This window comes from Nipponia nippon, unplaced genomic scaffold, assembly GCF_047370975.1.
Source record: "Nipponia nippon isolate SJK-2023a ecotype South Korea unplaced genomic scaffold, ASM4737097v1 scaffold_17, whole genome shotgun sequence".
NCBI lineage: Eukaryota > Metazoa > Chordata > Aves > Pelecaniformes > Threskiornithidae > Nipponia > Nipponia nippon.
This window is the reverse complement of record NW_028262333.1, coordinates 817,483-840,356: the sequence shown is the minus strand read 5'-3', so window position 1 is coordinate 840,356 and position 22,874 is coordinate 817,483. Positions and strand designations below refer to the sequence as shown.

At 52.2% G+C, this 22,874-nt stretch overlaps 1 protein-coding gene across 1 annotated transcript in view; it reads left to right on the top strand.

Moving 5' to 3' along the window:
• The window catches only part of ADRB2 (adrenoceptor beta 2), a 35,614-nt gene extending 18,666 nt beyond the window's left edge, over window positions 1-16,948 (top strand). The window contains exon 2 of the mRNA XM_087754064.1: window positions 13,428-16,948. Within this exon, the coding sequence (XP_087610190.1) occupies window positions 13,428-13,462 (35 nt within the window). The 3' untranslated portion in view covers window positions 13,463-16,948. The remainder of the gene's footprint in view (window positions 1-13,427) is intronic.
• Window positions 16,949-22,874: the final 5,926 nt, after the last annotated feature.

Genomic DNA, 22,874 nt, shown 5'->3' with positions numbered 1-22,874 from the left:
GGTGGATGATCCCAGCCTCCCTGGCGGAAAACTCAGCTGAAGACAGAAGTGGCTGCTGGTGAAGGAGGGCAGGGGCACTGGAGGAAGGGGTGCATCCATCAAGCGCAGCAGGTCACCCTGACTGAAACCATGAGATCATCAACAAGCCGAGCTCCACCTCGCAGGGACGGCTTTTTATATCTCCGTGGCAGATGCCAACCATTTGCTCACTCGCTGAAGAAGGTGCTTGCCAGAGAGCAAAGCAGAAAAGCCCCTGAGGGCTGCTGTGGTGCAATTACCAAGCCGGGCCCTGGGAAAACAGGCCTTCTTGGTGCGGTTGTATTTACCCAGGTGTGATGCCCGCTCCACCCATGGATTTCTGGCCATTGCCTTCGTGCTGTTTGCGCTGCAGAACTGGGTTGCTGCCTGCTGCGGGGCTGTGTTGTGTCTGCCTGCGATACCATCAGCCATGTGCAGCATCTCGGCGTGCCAGCGGCTGTCGCTTTGCGTTGTTGAAGGAAAGCAAAGTGTAATGTGAACTCAGCCATGGTGAGGCTAAGTGTTTTCTGCACAGGTTTAGCCCTGTAAAACCTGGGAGTGACTATTTCTCAGCCCTGGCACAAACCTCCGCGCTCCACCCTTTGATGTGGGTGAGCAGGATAAGGGAAAAAGAGTCGGCCTTACTCTCATCACATCACATCCACTCATCTACGAGGGGACGATTACCCAAGGCAATTTTGAAAATGGGACTTAAGCTCCAGAGCTGCTTTTGAAAAAGTTACTGGGGATTTATTGCATAAGATAGAAATAAAGGATGACCAGGGCTCCATCTCTTTCCCTGCCCACACACTATTGTATTTCTAATATGGTTGTCACCGATTTAATGGGATGATGGAGCCGCGGGACTTCCCCAGGAGCAGTGTCCTCCAAATACCAGTGATATAACCATGATTGCAGATAATTGCCACTTAGACTCTCCTTCAAGTTGTTTGTGTGACTCCAGCATGCACGGGGGAAATGACTGTGTTTGCTCTTAGGTTACTCTTGTGTGAGGTGAAAAATAGGTTCGTTCTTTATTAGATTAAGTACCGTGAGGAGGGGATGGGAAGGCGTGCCGATAGATGCTGTACACTGACGGCATGCATGTGGGCAGTTCAGAAACAGTCTCGGGAAAATGTCCAAGGGGCAAAACGTGCTGCTCCATCTTCGAAATAAGACTTTCCTGCTTGCTCTGAGGTGGGAGACAGCGTCGTGCGGGGACCCGCCAGCCTCGGGTCTGCTTCCAGTGCTGCGCTCTGCAGTTCTGCACGGCTCTGCCACAGTCACATCCTTTCCCGACGCCTCCTGGCTCCCTGGCTGGACAAGAGCAGGCCACTTGCATTGGTGCTCAGGAGTCTCCAGCCGTTCTTTGATCTTAGGAAAAAGAGGTGAGAAACCGCTGCTATGGCGAGAACAGGCTGAGAGCCCCAGCATGGGGGAGAGCTGCTCTGTGCTGTGCCCGGTGCGGGTCAGGGATGCCAGCTAAGGGGGGTTAATGCCACCTGCCCCAGAGCCGCCTGTGTCCTGCAGGACAGCCACCGCGCAGGTGGCTATGGAGAAGGGCTGTGACGGGGGTGGCCATGCTGTTTATACCGCTTTTGCGTTATTTGCACTCTGTTAGCCAGAGTTGCCGCTGCCACCGGAGGGGAAGGACTCGCGCCTCAGACGGTTTCTTTGTGCTGAATCACTTACACTTGCGTAACTGCCTGTCCCCAGGCGCGAGCAAACCGTACGCCTGCAAAGAAAACCTGTGGCTTTTCTTTCTTCTCCCTCCTTCGTTTGCTTTCCCCTGTTCTCTTTGCCTGCTCCCTTCTGAGCCGTTAACGTTCGTGCCAGCATCAAGTTTTCGAGCTGCCATCAACGATCCCAAGGGGCACCGGCATATCTCTTACCTCCCAGTGGCAGTGGCAATACCTTGCCAGGTCAAATGTCAAAATTTGAGGCTCTAAAAAAGAAACCCTGACCTTTACGAGCCCTGTAACCACTCCTGAGAAGAGAGAACGCTTCATGCCCCACTGCAGCATTAACATTTCACCAGTTTCTCTTTCTACTTGGATTCCCATTCATCAGAGACGCTTCCCTTTCGCCCTGTGCACCTGCCGCGGTCTGGCTCAAAGGCAGCCCGAGCCCTGACCGAACCCCTTCTGCCCCGGGCAGCCCCTGAAATATTGCCGCATCTGGGCACCGTCCCCTCCAGCAGCAGGACGGGAGCAGAACAGAAACTGGTGACTTCTTCCTCCTGCCTTCCCAAAGCGGTGATGCTTAAAAACACATCACCAAAGTCATATTTCGGAATAGCTGCTTTTGAGCTGTCCCATGGCCTGGCTCCTCTCGCCAAACATGAATTTGTGTAACACAGCGGAGTGATTTCAGATCGCAAGAACAGAATTTCTCCCATCATCACCTCTCACGGGCAGCTGCTGCCCTGTCCCTCGTCCTCTCTGCCACATCCCAATCCCAAGAAGTCAAGCAGGTGGATAATACACAGTTTTGGAGACTAAGTTCTTCTAAGGGAAAGGAAGGGATTCATTTGAATAAAGAATTTTATTTGTGGCTGAACCAGCATCCACTGTCTCTGAGTCTAAACTAGTATCCGCATTACCTCATTAGTCACGTTAGTCATAAACTAGCATTAGTGTTAGCTCCCACATTCATCAGGGGATGTCAGAGCTGCGCCGAGAGTCGGCTGAAGATTGGAGATTTGGAAACCAGACATATCACTAGTGGCTCTGGCTTGCTGAGTGACCTTGGTCAGATCCTAACCCCTTATCTGCTGGGTGGGAGAGATAACACTTCTTTCCCAACTGCTTCGAGATCAGCAGATGAAACGCACCATTTTGAAAAAGAGGGAAATACTTTTGTGTTGACGTAAACAGGCAAATGCCTTCCCTTCCTCCTTCCTCCCGGCCGCTGGCGGGACCACGCTCCGACGCCGGCCGCGCACCGCGGCGCCGGGGCCGCAGGCAGGAGCACTGCCTTCCTCCTCCGGGAGGGTCACAGGAGCCATTGCCTCCATCTGGCCTTGCATCAGGCCTTTTCTGGCATCACGTGGGGTCAGCGCCCGACGCGTGTCACGCTCTGGCTTTCATCGTGGAAGGAGAAGAGCAGTGCGGAGGCGGGCTGGGCGGCAGGAGCGTTGGAGGTGGACGGACACAAACCACCCGTGTCCTTCCCCGGTGAGGCTCCGCCAGGCTCTGCTCCTCCCTGGCGGGAAAGGGGACCCCGATGGCCGCCAGCTCCTGGCGTACAGAGCGGGCTGCGGCGGCTCAGCAGGGCACAGCAGTTCCTAAGCGTGGTGGAAGCGTCTCATGCAGCCTCCCTGCGCTCTGCCCCTGGGGCTGGCGTGGGGTTCGTAGGCTGCCTGAGGATAATTGTAAACCATTTCCCACATCCGAGGCCGTTCCACTCATGCCCTTGGGATCAGAGATCATCCTCACTGGAGCCTCGCATGGGAACGGCGCCTGCGAGAGAGACAGCCGCAGAGCTGCACGTGAGGGGTGGAGGGAGGACGTCCTCCGTGCCTTGCACTCTCTTGCTGCCTCTTCCCCCCAGGAAGAGTCTCGAGGGAGCCACAGCAGCATCTCCAAAGCTCACAGCAAAGCACAAACGGGGATGTTAAGTCTCTGTGTTTCTGAAGGGGAGATGATAATGCCCAGTTTCACCTGGCCTGAATTCCACCTGTGTCCCCGTCCCCTGTTCAAGGCTGACAGCCATCCTGGAAATGCTCGGTTCGAGGAGGCAGAATTTAGGTTAGAACAGTCTGGTAGCTGTGACTGTCAGTTACGGGTGTATGTATGTACGAAATGCACCAAACTCCTCTAAAAAGAGAGATTCTGTGGTCTGACCAACCACCGCTGATGAGGTGTCTGCCCATGCCACAAGGCAGTACGGAGGGGATATCCCTGCTTTTTGTGGTAGAAAACAAAACCCTGGCTGAGCGCTTGGTGCGTTACTGGAGAGCTGCTCCATCGCACTGTTGGACTTTCTAAAATAAAAATTCTTTTGCATTTTCTGCTGACCCCAGGTTATTTTGCATAAAACAATTAAACAGAGCACCCAAAATCCATTTACAAGGTTTTCCAGAACTCCTCGGAGCGTTTGAAGCAGTTGGAGGAAATCAAGAGTTCAGACCTGAATTCCACAAGCAATGACGCAAAGTCTGGAGAAGGATTTTCATTGCTTGAAGGGAAATGTACACACATGTTTCTTTCTTAAAAACGTAGGACTTTTTTTTAGTGTGAAGCCCCTCCAGGCATTCACAGGCAAGCCCTGAATGACCTGCTGATATGCCACTTCTGTCAGGTTTGTCAGATCCCTGGCTCTTTCTCTGGACCATTGTTTGCTATTCTCATATGTGGATTTGCATCTAAAAGCAGGGCAGGGAAGGCACCTGGGCTTAATCTCTGTCATAATGGCCCTTAAATTTGGTTCTCTTGATGGTGGTCCACCTCTGTCTGCTGGGGCTGGCAGCCTGTCACTTCAAATACTCCTCTGCCAGAAGGAAACTGGTGGGGCCTTGAGGAACAACTTGACCCTAAGTGGGATCCCACCTCATCGAACCTGAGAACCAACCCTGCCATGCTCTCTCGGCAGGAGCTGGTAGTGCCCACGTCGCCAACACCTTGCCACTCCAATGCCAGTGACACTTAATGGAAGGGTCCTCTGGGAAGACCTCAAGAGCTCTTGGGGAAACTGCCACTGGAATGCCCCTGGCAGCTGATGTGTTTCTACAGCCCCGCAAGCACAGTGTGCTGTCAGAGGGCAGAAACCAGGCATTTCACGGGAAAACTAGGAGGTAGTCTTTGCTATTTCACAGCTGGCTGGCAGGAAAGAGGAGATGGTGGTGTCTTCATGTATATCCTTTTTCATGTTGCATGACCTTCTGCACCCGGCACGCAGCAGTGCTCCTACCTGCTGTATTTCACAGGACTGCAGAGTAGCCGGGGCTGGCAGGGACCTCTGGAGATCATCCAGTCCAAACCCCCTGCTCAAAGCAGGGTCAGTGTGCGCAGAATGCTCAGAGCTGCATCCTTGGATTGCGTGGCAGGAGGGGAGCTGAAACCCCATCCAGCACCGTCCTTCGATAAGGTGTGGAGTACGGAGGCAGGTGGAGGAGCGAGGGTGCTGTTTGGGTGTTCTGTTGTTCCTACAGGGAGAAGGGTGTTCTGCTTATTGTTCACTTCTTGGTTTGGTTTGAAGTCTGTATTAGTTGAAACAACTGCATAGGAAACTGGGTGTAAGCCCAGCTTAAGGACAAGTCTACGCTATGTTGGCATCACACCAAGGAAAGGAAATTACCGTGTGCCACAAACCAAGATAAACACATTTCCTGCATTATCTGGCATGCAGGGCTCTGGTTATAACAGCACACTTATCTCTGTCATAATTTCAGGTTTGCAGAGCATCGAAAAGATGTGGGTTTTTGTATAGTCATGAAATCATGTGTCTGTACCTCGAGAGCGTAGTGAGATCCCACATACAGGGTATTTTACACTTACATCATGTATGTGCAGTAGCTCATCTTTCAGAGCAAACCTCTTCTATTAAGGCTTCAGAAAGTATCTTCCCTTTCTCCAGTTCTCCCACTGCCCTGGTAGTCACAGCTGCAACGTTTGAGTGACGTCTCTCGACTGCGAGAGTGGAGTGCACCATAGCAGCACATGCCCTGGCGCATTGCACTATTGTCAGGAAAGCACAGGGATGAAAATCATTATTTGCCAAAAAGCCATAAAACCCCAGAAAAGCATTACACAAGGCTCCCAACTCTCCCACAGTCAAGAGCTCCTGCTGAGGGACTGCAGGATTTTACAGTTTGATTTAATAGTTTCAAAGAGAATTGTTGCTCTGTTGGGAACCACCTTCAATCTGTTCAATGATTTAAAAAAAGCAAAGCAAACAACGTCTTTTCCACTTCCCCAAAATTCAAAAAAAAGAAACAAACAACCCCCTCAGAAAAGCTGGGGCAAGCAAACAAGAGAGAAATAAGCTAACACAGCTTTTAAAAGCCTGTTGCTTTGCAGCTGTTCACACTCTGGCTACTTTCCAGAGTTACTTTGATGATCCTCTGCCAGGAAAAAAAGAAGTCCTTCAAACCTAGAATTTGATGAGGACGTTATTTCTCAGCAAAGTAAATGAAGATCCAGGTTTGGGATTTAGTGATGGGACTGCCATCTGCATCCATGTAAGAGCCGGTGATCTTCACCGAGACCCTGGCAGATTCGAGTGATAGCCTGGTGGTGGGAGATCGGTGTCCTTCAGCTGGTGATAAAGGACAAAGAGGACTTAGGTCTTCAGAGACGTTTGATACCACAACCAACAAGTGGAGGTGCGAAGTGAAGCTGGTGCCTGGCTAGCGGGCAACTGGACACGTGCTAAGAAGTGACACTAACTGGGACGTTGTGTCAAAGTTTGGCTTTGTTGCAGTGGCTGCTGGATCCCTGTCCCATAGCAGAGCTCATGGGGAAGGAGTATAAAATAAGCACAGCCTGGTGCAGGGGAGAGTGACGGGGAAGAAATACTACCCCTGCGCTGATGGATGCACTGCAAAGTGTTCAGAGGCGCTGCCAGGCATTCCCGAGGCTGTGACTTGCACCTAGGAGTCATGGAGGAAAGATGCTGTGTCAGAGACCTGCAACAAAACAAGTAGCATCACCATGTGTCACCCAGAACATCACCTCGTACAGCCAAGTACAGAGATGCCCTAAAGCACAGGTTTGGGTTACAGCAAACTAAATGGGCCGAGATGTCATTTTGTCCTTTCTTAAGTAAGTGTGGTCTTAAAGTAGCCTGACTCTGGGATTGGTACACTGGGTTCCTCCTGCCCTTATGTTACACCTCAGCCTCTTGTCGCACATTAACTGGGTCTTCTTCACGGATCTTTACCGTGATCTGTGAAGAAGCAACTGATCATTCATTTCATGTTGTCGTACCCTAGGAATCTTTTTACACCCTGCACTTTTAACATATGCTATTTAAAGGTTATAGGAAGAATTGTTGGCAAATGGTGGATGACAGGTTGCTGAAACATGATAAAATAGCAAGAGTTTCCAATGAGAGACTGAAGAGGCAGGAAAGAAAAGAGGGGAGAATCTGTAGACAATCTGTGCCAATCTTTACGAGGCTGGCAGACCCCCGTTGAGATGCAGAGACTGTGCCGTGCAAGGCTGAGACGGTCTTGTTTGCCTGGAGTGCAGGGAGGCTCTGGAGTGAAGCCCCGCTGCCCTGCCCTCGCTCCTCCCTGAACCCGGCTGGTGCTTAGGGGAATTGCTGCTCAGCTGCCCTGTGGGTAGCTACATTGCTCTGAGGCTGGCTCCTAGAGGAGCCCGTATTTCTGGACGACTAGCTCAGATGGAGATTTCCACAGTGTGCCTGTCTCAAATTAAGTGAAGCAAATCTTCTAAGATTTGCGAAACCACTTAGCAAACCACTAAGACAATCGACTGCCAATCTACAGCCTAGGGCCAGGGCGGGAATTTTTTCCCTCTTCATCCTTTCCTTGACCCCTTGGGAAATGCCGCTTGGGGGCTGTGGCCATGTGGGCAATAGTCGATTCCCCTTGATTGAAAAGGTCATTTTTACTTTCTCATCAGATCTTCGCCCTGCAGAATGGCTGCCCGTCAGCCTAGGATGTGTTATGACTAATGATCAAAAGTGATTTCATCGTTAGTCTTCCATCTCTTCTGGGGCTGTACTGAAACAAAATAAGGGAACGTAAATGAGTGATACCCAGCTGGCTGCGTGGTTAGCAAGATGAATGCTTGTGGCCTGCCTCCACACATCCCTTGCTTTGTGGGATGCGGGTGGTCCATCCCTCTCATCGTGTTTGTCTGGTGAGCAAATCCAAGCTTCCCACAGGTGAACAGGCACCAGTCAAGAACAGAGACTGCAAGGTTTCTTCAGCCAACTTCTGTTTTGAATATTATGTTTTGACTTGTGAACCCTGGGGAATGCAGATCTCGGGGCAGAGGAAATGTTGGAAGAGGTCAGGCGAGCTGTGCTCCCTCTGTGTTACTGAGAGCAGCAAATAGCACGTGTTCCAGTGCAACATCTGATTTTCTGCTTTTATGAGGCAGATGTTTAGGATAAGTGATCTGCTGTTTATTTTAATTGCCGTCTTCCAAACCTCCTTCCTACGTGCGCGCACACATTCAGAGACGATAAATAAGGATTCTTCAGATTAAGCCGTTATTTGGGTAGCTAGCCCTGTCTTCCATCAGTGCCTGGACAGGGCTCTGTGCTGCAAACCCAGGTCCCCTTGCACATCAGGTTTACAGTGGTGTAAATCAATTAGGTCTAATTCCTTTCTCAATGACACTAGCATAAATCTGAAATTGCTTCACTGACGTCAGCGCCGTAATGGCAGCGTAAAGGAAAGTTAGACTCCCTCGGCTTCGCACCGTCGCTGCTGATTTACACCAGTACAAGAGCAAAAGTAGTTGGGCTCAGCACGTCCTAGCACTGTGTTACTGGAGTGGGCCAGGGTCTGCTCTGGGATACAGTGATGACGATGGAGAGCAACTCCATGGATTTCGCTGGCATTAAGTGGATGGAAATGAGTTGCATCTTCACCACAGTTTGGGTCTCAAAGAACTCCATGTAGTGAAAAGAAAGGATAAACCGATGCTCCTGTGTAGTGATTAGTTCCCTTGCCTGTCACTATTCCAGGAGAGCCATATAGGGATAAATCTGACCATTTGGCTCGTGTTGTGATGATGATGATGGAGAGCAAGGCAGTGGTACCCTCATATCTTGGTGGACACCAGGCAGGTGTCCATGGCGGAGCTGGTGGTCCTAGCTGAAGGCAGAGGGGCACGTGGAGGAGCTGCCCTTGCAACTGGTGCTAAGAGCTGATCTGGAGGGGTGGGAAAGCTGGCTGCACTTTTCTCTCCGAGAGGACACGAGCAGTTGTTGTAGGCACTCTGTGCTGGCAGCGTTCAGGGTGTTAATCCTTACTCACGTGTTTCTCCAGATTTTCCCACCTTGTCTCTAAAGGGCTAGCAGTGAAAGCCTGGCTGTAAAAGGGGTGCTGGCCCCTCTCTCTGCTCTGCTGTGGCTTCAGCCTGCAGACTGCAGATTCAAGCAGAAGGAGATGCGTGGATATTTCCTCTTGACGCTGTAGGGCTTCCCAAACAACCTTGCTGCTTAAAGAGACTGTGGCAAGGAGGGCCTGGGTTTCTGGTGGCCGCTTTTCGGGAAGTCAGAGAGCCCAGTGGTCACCTCACAGTCCGCAGCCTTGCTCCATTAAAACCAGTGGAGACAAGTTGATTTATACCCCTCTTCTGCTGGCATCTGGCCAATCTCTTAATTGTTTGTAAGTGACTTCTTTTTTAATGGCACACGTTTGCTCTGAGTGGCTCGGTCTGCACACAGTGAAATGCAGCCATGTGTAGCATAACTGCTTTAAAGCCAGCGAGTCGACACGGGGTCCGTGTGAGCCACCAGGTAGCCTGGAGGTGCCACAGAGCAGGACAGGGCCATGGGTGTCCCAGGGAGCTAAGCCCTCGCCTTCTTTCTTTTTTTAAAAAAGCTGAGGCCATGCTTTACCCATCTCAGCCTCCCCCATGCTGGCAGAGGTGGGAGGCAGCAGCAGAACCTCAGAAACCAGAGAAGAACTGCAGTCCTTCCCCTTCCCCTTCTTATCCAAGGGTCCAGCCACAGCTGTCATCGACAGACAGGAGAAATAAAACCGTTCTCCATGCCCCTGGCCCCAGGCTGGGTGCACGAAATGGTTCCGGCATCCATGCTGTACAGCCACGGGGAGGGATGGCTGCTCCGAGCTCCCGACGCGGGCTTCGGCAGCTCAGGCTGGGCCTGTGTCCCGCGGCAGCCCGGCGGGACCTCGCTCACACTCACCTCCTTGTCTGCACGCTGGGCCGGAGGGTGGCCCCGTGGAGATGAAATGAGAGCTAAGGGAGCATGGCCCCCGTTTTCCCACCGTTTTTTCCTCACTAGCGTTGGATAACTCAGCGGGGAGCGGCAGAGTTTACCAGTGGTGAAACAAAACCGTGATTATTGCCATAGAAACTGGAGCGTGAACGTGAAGCTCATCCAATGGGGCGGGAGAAAGGGGACGTTGGACTTGTCTCCTGTCAAAACTCATGTGCGTGGCTTGGATTTGGAACACCAGAAAGTCAGTATTATAATAATCATGTCAAAAAATAGCCAGATAGCAAGAAACATTGGCTTCTTTAGGGTTCCTAGGAAGAACAAAGTCAGGACCTCGGGGCTGGCCTGCGAGGGATGAGGGTGGTTAGTAGCACCGCTGCGAAGAGCAAAGCTCTTTCCAGTTAGGAAAGGAGGCAACTAAATCACAGTGGCTGAGGGACGCAGAGTCAGAAACGCAACCTCGCTCTGCTTCATGGCTCTCTTCCCTGAGTGCAGACGCGCAATCTGTTTAGAGCATTCCCTCCTCCTTCCCATTTGAACTCCCTACAGCAGAGGCTTTTCCCTGGGAGCTCACAGCATGGGTCAAGTTTCCTTGTAAGCTTACAAGCTCCATCTATAGGATAGTCTAAGAAGAGCCCTTTGGCTTCAAGCTGATGTAAAAGGGCAGAGAAGCTTCACCCAGAGATTCCAGTTTTGTTCTGGAAAAACTCCAGCATGCTTAGCATACCGCATTGCAGAAAGTCACTGATTTCTTGGTCGTTACTTTATATTTGGGTATAGCGTTCCTCCCTGGTTAAACTGTCGGTCCTTGGTCCCACGCTGCATGACTGGGGGGCTGTTGCCTGTGGAAATTGCTGGAGTCGTGGAGCTGCTATTATTCCACATGGGAAATCTCAGGGATTTTCTAAAGGGTTCCTGATCTGCAAGATTTCTGGGCTACAGCTGTGATGCCTTTAGGTTCTGCTAGCCCACAGTGCCCCATGTACAAAACTAAACAGTAGCGATTAACATGTCCAGCCCACCTACGCCCAGCTGACTTAGCAAATCACTTTCTCCCTAGCTGGGTGTTTAATGTTTACCAGCCCCAGCTCACGCTTCAGCCCGCACCAGCAGAAGCAATTGCAGCCCACAGGGGCTGAATTAGGAGGAGGAAACGCGAAAGGTGAAAGGCTTTTCTTCCTTCTTTGTCCAAAGTAGAATCCTTCGTGGCGATAAGGTGTGGTACAGACTGGGGCTGTGTGTGCTTGGGAAGGAAGGAGGGGAGGGAGGGAGGGAGGGAGGGAGGGAGGAGGGAAGGAGGGAAGGAAGGAAGGAAGGAAGGAAGGAAGGAAGGAAGGAAGGAAGGAAGGAAGGAAGGAAGGAAGGAAGGAAGGAAGGAAGGGAAGGAAGGAAGGAGGGAAGGGAAGGAAGGAAGGAAGGAAGGAAGGAAGGAAGGAAGGAAGGAAGGAAGGAAGGAAGGAAGGAAGGAAGGAAGGAAGGAAGGAAGGAAGGAAGGAAGGAAGGAAGGAAGGAAGGAAGGAAGGAAGGAAGGAAGGAAGGAAGGAAGGAGGGAAGGGAAGGAAGGAAGGAGGGAAGGGAAGGAAGGAAGGAAGGAAGGAAGGAAGGAAGGAAGGAAGGAAGGAAGGAAGGAAGGAAGGAAGGAAGGAAGGAAGGAAGGAAGGAAGGAAGGAAGGAAGGAAGGAAGGAAGGAAGGAAGGAAGGAAGGAAGGAAGGAAGGAAGGAAGGAAGGAAGGAAGGAAGGAAGGAAGGAAGGAAGGAAGGAAGGAAGGGAAGGAAGGAAGGAAGGAAGGAAGGAAGGAAGGAAGGAAGGAAGGAAGGAAGGAAGGAAGGAAGGAAGGAAGGAGGGAAGGAAGGAAGGAAGGAAGGAAGGAAGGAAGGAAGGGAAGGAGGGAAGGAAGGAAGGAAGGAGGGAAGGAAGGAAGGAAGGAAGGAAGGAAGGAAGGGAAGGAAGGAAGGAAGGAAGGAAGGAAGGAAGGAAGGAAGGAAGGAAGGAAGGAAGGAAGGAAGGGAAGGAGGGAAGGAAGGAAGGAAGGAAGGAAGAAAGGAAGGAAGAAAGGAAGGAAGGAAGGAAGGAAGGAAGGAAGGAAGGAAGGAAGGAAGGAAGGAAGGAAGGAAGGAAGGAAGGAAGGAAGGAAGGAAGGAAGGAAGGAAGGAAGGAAGGAAGGAAGGAAGGAAGGAAGGAAGGAAGGAAGGAAGAAAGGAAGGAAGGAAGGAAGGAAGGAAGGAAGGAAGGAAGGAAGGAAGGAAGGAAGGAAGGAAGGAAGGAAGGAGGGAAGGAAGGAAGGAAGGAAGGAAGGAGGGAAGGAAGGAAGGGAAGGAGGGAAGGAAGGAAGGAAGGAAGGAAGGAAGGAAGGAAGGAAGGGAAGGAGGGAAGGAAGGAAGGAAGGGAGAAGGGAAGGAAGGAAGGAAGGAAGGAAGGAGGGAAGGAAGGAATGAAGAAAGGGAATGAAGGGAAGGAAGGAAGGAGGGAAGGAAGGAAGGAAGGAGGGAAGGAAGGAAGGAAGGAAGGAAGGAAGGAGGGAGGGAAGGAGGGACAGACACACTTGGAGTGTGAGTAGTCTTTTTAAAGAGATGCTGGCAACTGACACTGTTGCAAAGCATTTCTCTCATGTTGGAACTTCATCTTTGATTTGCGCAAGAAATACAACTTCATTTTGGATACCCAAAATTCTTCTGAGAGAGGCATTGTGTTCCCAAAGAACAGATAAGGTTTTTTCCTTTCTGCAGATCCATTCTGGTTTTAAATGCTGGTTTCTCCCCGCCCCAGGCCATAATCTGTGACACACACTTAATAAAATATCATTTTCAGATAAATAAAAGCACAGACATACCCAGTACTTGTTCCTTTCTCTATCTCAAGATTAATTTCCCATTTTTCCATCTAACGTGTCTGTCATTCAGGTATCTCCACAATCAAGAAAAAGCCCTGTTTCTTCCCTTTTGTAGATTCCAGATATTAAAACCAGAAGGAAACGTGTTCGCATCTCCTAGGCAGCTGACCTGAGTGTGTATGGAGAGATGCATCTGTTTATTCCAATTATTTCATGCAAAGGAGCCTTGCTTTCTGGTAGCTACTGCGGAAAAATCATCGCTGGGGTGCTAAAGCACCCAGATGTCTGGGGGTGCAACCCCTGCCGAATGCCTCGGTCAGTCGTCCCGCTCACCCAGCTCAGGAGTGCAACAGCGCTGTGGAAACATCGCTGCAAAACACGGGGCAGGAGCTCGCCCACCTCGAGGAGGTGCAGCACCGGTGCGCGGCGGCCGGCGTGGGCAGGACCACTGGGCATGGCGAGAGCGGGCAGCTCCTGGTGCTCCTTCATCCCCTGGCTCCTCCGGGGTGTTCAGCAGCAGCTGGGGAGGGTGCCTGAAGGCTACGATAGGGCCAGGGGACGTGGTGTACACCAGGCAGGACCAGCAAGTCCTGGGGGAATCTCTCTCCTGGCTTCAGCATCTGAATCCCTCCTCCACCCCAACCTCTACCATGCTAAACTGATGCGCTGCTTCTTTCTTTCTTTGTCCCACAGAGATCCCTGGGTGCCCAGGAATGGTTGAGAGCTGAACGGGCTGACCTCTCTTCCTCACCATCCTGAGCTCATGAGGGCTCTGACGAGATTGAGTGGGAGCATGGCCTTGCTTCTCTGAGCCTGGGGATGCTGTGGGAAGTGATTGGCAACGTGGCAAATGTCTTCATCCCAACCCATAGCCCATCGTGCATCACCTGAAGGAGAAGCTGATGAAGGATAACCAGAGGACCAGGAAATCTCTGCTAGCCTTGGAGGACACAGATGGGGGACCGGCACTAAGAGAGGCACTTTGCAGGCGTCACTGCATATGAAACCGGCTCTGGACGGAATCTACAGGAGCCCTGTGACCTGAAGGAGGTGAACGTCCAAATCACCACAAAAGGTGCAGAGGGGTTTCTCTGGCACAGCATCCTTGGAAAGCACTTTCAAAAGGGAAGGGGGTATCAGGACCCCGTGGCCAGTTTGGAAGAGGCACAGCAAGGTCACTGCTTACGGTCAGGTCAGGAGAGCGGCTGGACGTGCCCACGTGCTGGCTCGGGCTCCTGGTGAAACAGGAATCTCACCAAGCTGAGAGAGGAGCGTGGAAGATTGCTTTGACTTAGTCTGTGCTTGTTTCTCCTTCTGGTGTGTTCTCTGTCTACCTCTTTTTCTCTCTAGGCCTACGTGTACTGCATGGGGGGCCCAGACCCTCACAAACAAGCAGAAGTATTAGCACAGGGCAAATCCTGCCCAGTGCACGACTGTGCTGCCCAGTGCAGCGCTGTTGCTAGACGGGGCTGACATTGCACAGTGCAGACGTAATGTGGCCCTCATTTGCTCCTTATGCCAATAAATCTGCAACTGTAATGCCTGGACTTCAGACAGGAGAAAGGCTTGAACCTGGCAATCCTTTTACTTGCAAGCAGCCACATGCTAGCATGACCAGCCACACCTGGGAGCCAAGTTTTAACACCCGAGCCCCAAAACATAGAGCATCCGTCCTTCTGTGGCTGTGGCAACGAGCATGCCGGCAGGCTGCACACTCAGCTCCTGCGTCTTGGATTGTGAAACACTCGTTAAGCAGAGAAAGAGACAGAGACGGAGGGAGTGACAGGGGCTCAGGCAGAAAATAGTAGGAAAAACTGATTCAAAACCATAGGAAAATGTGCACCTCTTACTTGCAGGCGGTGTCCCAGCTGCAGACTGTCGTGCCCAGCTGGGACATGCAGGTCTCTGTTCACCGAGCTGCTCCCAGAGGCCTGGGCAGAGCGTGCTGGTACCGAACTGTGCCGGGAGCCCCATCTCAGACCTCCTCTCTCGGGCTTCCAGCTGCAAACCCCTTCCCTCATGTGCAATCGTATTTATTTATTTATTTTCTTGCTGCTTGAGTCAAAGCTGCTGACAGAGCACCTTCCCCACAGACATCCGCAGCCGAGAGAGGATGGAGAGAGGGAGCGCGAGCTGTCTGCCTGTGCGATGGGAGCGGGCCCCGGGGCAGCCGCGTGCCTTCAGCGGGCCGGATCCGGGCACACACACGGGGTGTGCGTGTGAGGCAGGGGGAAAAGGCTGCAGCTAAACCAGAAATATTTTCCCAGGGGGGAGTGTGCAATTTTGATCTTTCAAGAATGAAGAACAGGCTGGGCAAACCTTTGTTGGGAAGGACAGCGGGACAGCTGTAGGCTGCAGGAGCTCCGCAGTGCCCCTCCAGCCAGATTTTCTCCACGCAGCTGTGCTTGTGCAGGGTGTGTGTCTCTCTGCGAGCTGCTTGCCCAGCTCGTGTCCTCCCAGCTGTAATGAAGCACACATACTGTGTGTACATCCTGGCTTCGGACACTCGCAGGGGGCCGCATCCCCGGCCAGGCAAGTTCCCACCAGTGTGCTCACAGAGGTTTGGGACCTGGCAGCCTTTTCTGCTCCGTCCAAAAGAGACACCCATGTACAGACCCATTTAACACAGCCAGCGTGAGACCGGCAGGCACGAGCCTCCCTAGCCAATGCTGTAGCTATGTTGTAATGGTTCATGCTCAGCCTTGGCTGTTCCTACCCATTTTGCCAAAAAACTGACACGCCAGCAGCACCCGCTCGCGGTCAGGTATCCTGTTTTATGGAAAGCCTGTGTGTCCCAGCGCAGAGGGGAAGCGTTTCCCTGGAGAGGGGGGCTCTCCTGTGCCCGGCTGCTCTCCCACAGCTCCTGCGGTCAGGAGGGAGCCAGGGCGGCCGGGCATCCCTTGGCAGGGCTCCTGGCTGCTCCAGGGGAGCCTGCCTTCTCCCATACCCTCCCCTCGGAGATGCCCCACCAAGGCTTTGTCCAAACCTGCGTAGCTGCTGAATGGAAATATTTCCCAACCGAAACCTGTTCCTCAGAAGATTCCTCCCTGGCTCTAGTCGCTTATTATGTACTGGAAACACTGCCCTTGGGATTAGTTTTCAGGTTAGAGACATGCACGGGATCATTGTAGTTCTTTTTCTCACAAATCCTCTTCTGTGCAAGAGCGGGTTGCAGTAAGTGAAATGGATACACTTGCTCTGATGATTTGCCAGCGTGGCCCAAAAGCAGTGACCTGCTTATTGCTGATTGCTTCCTTGCAGAGTTGTAAGAGTTGGAGATAGAAGAGATGTATTATAAATCCATCTGCCTATGACCCTTCAGGCTTGTTCCATGTATTACATTTACTGGTGGTGTGCTGGGTCTATTTTTAAATGCCCTGACACCAGGGTTATTGTGCTGTCCTTTGGGAGATTGCTCTGTAGTCCAAGTCAGGAGCTGCTATTAGTATTCCACCTGCATTTCCTCCTGAAAACTTCATTCCATTGTTCCTAGTGATGCTCTTCAAATACCTGCTGCTCATTATGTCCCGGTCTGGCTCTACCACTCACCTGCGCTCCTTTTTCCTCCTCCAAGAACGTCTCTGGCTCCCTGATCTCTGCCGCTCCCCATCCTCCCGTAGTTCGGCGCAGAATGAGCCTGTTGTTAATTCAGCCGTGCAGAGTTTGTCAGGGATCCGTACCCACCAGCAGAGGAGCCGGGACCTCTGGCAATGCCCGGTCTCTCCAGCGCTGCGGAGCTGCTCTCTCCCTCGTTGCAAAGGCCGTGGGGCGCGGGAAAGGGGCAGAGGCAGAGATGTGTCCGAAAGTGGACCAGCGTTGGCCATGAGCACTCATATCCTGCTGGGAGCGAACGCCTGCTAGGGACAGTGCACAGCAGAGGCTCCATCTCCGCAAAGCCCAGGCTGAGCAATGGAGGTGGGTGATGCTCCAGTATTGCCTGTGCAGCCGTACTGGGGATCGGTGGGGGGCAGAGGTCTGTGCTGTGGCAGGGAGCTGTGGTCTGTCCTGCCTGGAAATCGCATCCGTGAGCTGGAGCCGCAGCTCCGCACGCGGGGAGCCGCGCGAGCGCACGGGGGCTCAGCAGGCTGGGTGCACACGGAGCGCTTGCTTGGGGAGTCTTTGTGTACAGCACTCGGCTGGAGCACCATTGTGATTGTGAGAGCTCTGTTCGTCTCACCGAACAAATTGTTCCTACAAATAAAGAATGAAAAGTCCTCCTCTTCCCACTCTCCTTTTTTGCGCTATTCATCGTGCGGTGCCAGAGGAAGGGACTGCACCTGGATGGTGGGAGCAGAAAGTCCCTGTGCTCCTGTGGATGCCAGGGCAGCTCGTGGGGAGGTGCTGGGGGTACCTGGGAGAGAGGCTGAATGCGGGCAGATTAACCAGGGGAAGTCAAAACACAAAGTGCACCAGAACAGGTCGCAGGGCCTCTCCACGAAGCTTGCTGATAGGTAACGGGTTGCAATATCTGCAGGCACTGTGGGAATGGGGCTGTGGGCCAAGGCTGGAGAGGGGCTGAGCAACAGCAAGGCAGTCCCTGTAGGTACCGGTCCTGCCAGTGCTGTGGAGCAGAGCGGGAGGAGGACAGGTCAAAGAAATGAAGGAGGAGAAAAAAAGACAGATGAAAGGGTGCCGAGTCTCCCAAGCGTTTCAAAGGATGACAGCAGAGGAATCTGGAGTCTCCTGCGTGGCAGCGTCTGGTCCCGAGGGCTGGTTCTTTGCCCAAACTTCAGATCAGTGATAGAGCCGAAGGCTCCTGAATTCCTCCTCTCGGTCCCCAGCTGTTCTCCCCGGTGACGCGGGGCAGGGCGGCAGTGACATTACAGCTTTTCAGAAGCAATTGTCGGGGGAAGAATTTGGTCCCCAAACAACAGAAGAATCAGAATGACACATTTCCAATAGAATTAATGATTAGACAATTAATCACCCCAATTTAAAACATCGGAGGGCCCGGAGTGCCCTAATACATAAAGATGTTGAAGGCAGTGGTTGTGCTGTACGCCTGTCAGCAGCCTGGTCCCCGGCTGCCAGTGGGCACAGGCAGATGCACGCTGCGGGTCCGTCGGCCTGGGGACCGGTCCTCGCAGGACCTGCATGCAGAGCTGCCAGGGGAATTCGGCAGGGCTTTTATCAAGGAACGGAGACAGCCTTGAACTGCTGCATAGCTGTATGCAGGCCTCCCTGGTGCCATCCCTCCGCTTCTTAGTGTGACTGCGACCCACAAGAACTCAGCATCTCGCCCCTGCTTTCTAGGGACGTTTCCGAAGTCCGTTATGGCTCAGGCACTTAGGTGCCAGCCACATGCAGGCCCGGGTACCTACCCACCCACGCTGAAGAGGTTTGTCTACCCTCTGCAGGCCTCCAGTAAGCTCACAGGATGGATTTTCTCCATCTCCCAGACTTTGTATCTGGATTTACTGGGTCAGCACTGGGTTTTGGGACCGGATAAATTGTGAGCCTTATTTGCCAAGAGCAAATAAGCACACGCAACCCCATTGCCTCCAGACATGCCAGGATGTGTCCAAATATCTGTCTAGAGTTCCTAAAGCTTTAAAGCAATCCGGACAAAAGAGCTGTGAGGAGATTATTGCAGCACATAACTGCAGTAAACCTTTTCTTTATCCTTTCATGGTTAGAGGTATGAACATGAATTATGGCAACATAAAGCTCTTGAGAGCAGCGTGTAAAATCGCTTTCTCAAATGGCTGGTAAAGAACCTCGTTAAGCTAAGATGTCAGCGTTCGCAAATGCTGCTGTTTGAATGGGGCTATTTTACGAGTCATTTTAATCCTTCCAGGAATCAAACAACCCCTTTCCACCCACACCGAGCAGCAGACTCACTCTTTGCTCCTTGTTTTCTGACCTGTTTTTTCATTCAAGGCTCTGGCACCATCACCTTTTGCAGCAGATGAGATGCCTCATAACTTGCAAATGTAAACAGGTTAATAAAAAACTCCACGTCTGGCTAGCTTTCACACTACCTGGCAAATAGCTGAGGCTACAGAGAAGTCAGGGGCTTTTCATGTGCAGCCAGCAGCAAAACAGGAGGAAAGAAATGTTCGCTTGCTCCAGCTGCAACTTTTAGGGTCGTTTTGTTAGGTGCCACACAAGCAGCTCGCAGGCGGCAGCAGCCCTTGCAGGACACCTTCCTGCAGTGCCCTGTTGCTCCTGGGCACGGATTTTCCCGGAGGATGGAGGAGGACTGGGGGGACCGTACCCTCAAGGGTGGCTCAGTTCCCACACCGATACGAGAGCCATGGTCCCTCCCGGCCGCAGCCGCACTCCCGCAGCATGCAATGCTCCTCCATCCCTTAGCATCCTTTTAAAACTCATGCAGCCGGGCATAAGCAGCAGGTACTTTCCCTGCCTTATTTGCCTTCTGGAGGACGTGTCCCTTTCCCCAGTCATGCTTCCCTGGCCTGACGCCCCCAAGGGTGCTCTCCCACGGCACCGATACCATCCCGGAGCCTCTTCTGACGGCCCCCAGCCCCGCTGGCGCCGCTCTCCCTTCCCCAGGCAGAAGCTGATTTCTGGGTCTCCCAAACACATTTGCTTTCAACTCTACAGGCACAAATCCCAGTAAATGTTGGATTAAATAACTTTGTGCTGGTAATTTACCATAATTTTGATTATTATGGAAGAATGTTTAAATCCCAGATGCTCTGTTTTGGTCTCCATGGAAATTGATAGAAGGGGTCACCTTTCGATTGCGGAGTCCTGATGCCGAGGGGAATGGTTTCGCCTCATCAGCTGGGGAAGCGATGGGGGCTGGGTTATTTGTTTGCTTTTCTTTTTGTACTTGTCTGTCAGTGAAATTCATAATGAAAATGCGAATCTGCATAGCGCAGGCTGTCATCTGACAGCAGAAAACAAAAAACAGGAAGAAGGGGTGTTACAGAAATGGAAATTATGGTAATTAAACACAAAAAATAACAGCAAAATGTATCCGGGCATTACAAACACCAGGCTGGTAGAGAAATATCTAATGCTAGAGTAGAGAAATATCTAATGCTGTCGTTAACCATTAACTATTTTGCCGCTAGTCTTGACTGCAGCCTGCATGGGGAGCCCGTGTTTTTGAGTCAATCCTCATTCAAAGCCCGCCCAAGCCAGTGAAAGGCTGTACGGGGGTCCGGCTGCAGAGGGCTGTTAACTGTGCGTGCCACCGCAACAGCGACCAGGCAGCCGAGGCAGGGAGCTCCACGGCTCTGGGTGTCGCATCCACGGCTCTGGGTATCGCACCCAGGGCGCTGGGTGTCGCACCCACGGCTCTGGGTATCGCATCCGTGGCTCTGGGTGTCGCACCAGCCATGTGGGAAAGGGTCCAGTCTGGCAAAGCTCAAGATCTGAATAGGCAAGAGGGGGTAAGTGGGAGAACAAAAGACTGGCAGAGGAGACATCCCGGGGCAGCGAACAGCATCCAGGTGTATACCCTTTCAGATTAAGCAGAGGTCAGTTAAACATTGAGAAATTATGACTATCCTATGCTAGGATAAACTGCTTCTCTATTTTTCTACCAAGATTGCAAAAGCACTTTGGAGTAGCTCTGCTGGAGACATCTGCATCTGGTCAGGCAAATCCTGGCCACTCTGCTCTCCGCAGCCTTTTCAGCGGCCCTGCACTGGCACAGCAAGGGGGACCCGGCCCTGTGGCAGAGGTGCGCTTTGCCCCCGGTGCCAGCCTTCCCGGGGCATTCCCGTTTCATCCCTGCACGTGCGACTGCTGCGCAGGCCCGGCAGGAGCAGCGGCTGCTGCTTCTTCCAGGAAACGTGTAAAAATTGTAGAACCCGAAAGCACTTGCACAATGAGCACCAAGCTTGCAAAGCTTTTTTGGAAAGGTTCTGTTGGTTTTTGTTAAAGGGAATATTTGTCATCTTTGAAAAATCACTTCAGATGTTTCTTTTTAAAAAACAAGTCACATCTCCATTGCCACATTCTTCCCCTTCCCCTTTCTAACGCTACGTGGAGCGCACTGAGCCATGGACTCCTCCACTTTCTCCTACACGCCTTCAGTTGGAGAAGTTCTGTGATTTTTTTTTTTTTTTTTTTAAAAACCACAAAGGAAGGAGAGGCAAAAAATGAGAACGCCCTCAGCATCACCTAGACAAGTGCATTCAGGGACAAAGCAAATAAAGAGGAAATTAAATTTTTCAGTTTTCTTTTATCATCAAAACCAAGGCAAAATGAATGTGTCAATCCAAAATGAAGTTTGCCATGTTTCAGAGATCCCCCTATGAAAGAGTACTCAGAAATGAAGTTTTTTTGAGAAAAATATGGTTTTGATGGAATCTGATTCTTTGATCCCCAAATTGTGGCTAGCCAGAGTTAAAATGGCACTTCCAGCTCTCCATGCTGTGGCTGTAGTTGAGTACTTCACGCTGGTCTTTGTACAAACTCCGGATGGTTTTGTTAAGTAGCCAGAGAATCCCACTTGGCAACCAAGCCCTCGTGCTGCACAGCCGCCCCGCGGGAAGCCGGGCACAGCGTGATTTTCGGCAGGACACGTAGAAGAGGGGGAGCCCTTGCTTGCCCTCCGTGCGGCCACCTGCACCGCAGCCTCCGATGCATCCCAGGTGCGCCTGGCAGCGAGCCACGGGATAACAGCACGAGAAATTACGCTGCATTTGCTGGCGGCTGGGGGTCTCTGAGCAGCCCGGTCGGCTCCGAGCAGCCCGGTCGGCCGCGGCGGCTCCAGGACGGCACCTGTTGCTGTTGAGGCTGCGCTCGGCAGGGGCTCGGTGCTATTTTTGGAGCGTGCTTGAGGGCAGGAAGGATTAGCATGCCCCAAATGCAGAAGAGCCGGGCTTGTTATGAACAGAGAAGGCTCAGATTTGCTCAGCAGCAAGGTCTGCCCCAGCTGGGGGCAGGGAGGGCTAACCTGGACCTCCTCGGGCATGGAGGGAACAGGTCCAGAGCAAGATGCTCACAACTTGCCACCAACAGCAATGGGGACAATAATGGCAAGTTTGCAGCAATCCTGGGATGGCTGAAAGGTGCCGGCCGGAGGCCAAAGCTTCTCTGCCCACACAATGCTGAGCAAAGTGTCCTGCATCTCCCCCGGGCTGGGATACAAGAGAGAGACACAGCCCCTCATGGGGGCTTGAAGGGGGGAAGCAGGAGGAAGAGATGCTTTTTATAGGATCAGGGAGGTTGACTGAAAAGGGACAGTCGTTGCACAGATCAGAAAAAACAACAGAGGAACTTCACAGGGGAGGATTTTCTTGTTGATAGGAGCCAGATCATGTGGTGGCACCCATGGATGCCAGAGGAGCTCCAAAGCTGACACTCTTAATAAAGATACACCAGCAGGGCAAGCTGGAAAGCTTTCAGAGAGTGTTGTTTTCATCCTGCTGGGAACAAACATGCCACTTCTTCTGCCACCTGCAACCCTGACCCTGCCTGCAGCCTCCCCTCTCTCTTCGGGTCCTGCAGGGAAAGGGGACCATTAGCCCACAAGATGTTCGTGCCAAGTCCTGAAGCCTCGAGAGTGCTTCTTTCCATATGGATAGGGCAATCTCCACCTCTTGGTCCCCCAGCAGCCAAAGTGTGTGTCTCCCAGCCAAAAGGATTGCTCAAAAAGGGGTGGACAAAACATGGCACCAGCGAGATGAACAAGGCAGTGGGACTGGGCAAAGGAGACAAAGCAGGCACAGGGGGGCTGAAAGCAAAGCAGCTCTCCTGAGGCAAATGCCCTGAAACCTCAGGGGAAGTCCATGGTTCTGGGCTTGTCCCCATTTTCTTCCTCTTTGTAATTGATTCATAAGGCATGTAATGGATGCACACCCAGAAAAAATGGTGGCGCCCACTCCTGCTACCGCTGAGCCCCGTAGCTCTGAAGCAATGCAGTGCTGGCGGGGTGATGGAAGCAGCCAGGTTTATCTGCAAGATGCCGCTGCAAATGTGTCACGGGAAAGATTTCAGCAGATGCAGAGCTGGGGAGTCACCACTGCCACGCTTCAGCTTCAGCACATGGAGAAATCCAGGATACTTCTCAGGAACAAGAGAGCAAGCCTGTCCCCAGAATAGAAACGAACACCCGTTTCATTAGCTAAGACTTCCCTGTGCTTATTTAAGCATCGATCCCTGCGGTGGTTGCGCGCTGTACGGCGCTGATTAACAATTACAGAATGTACCAGAGCA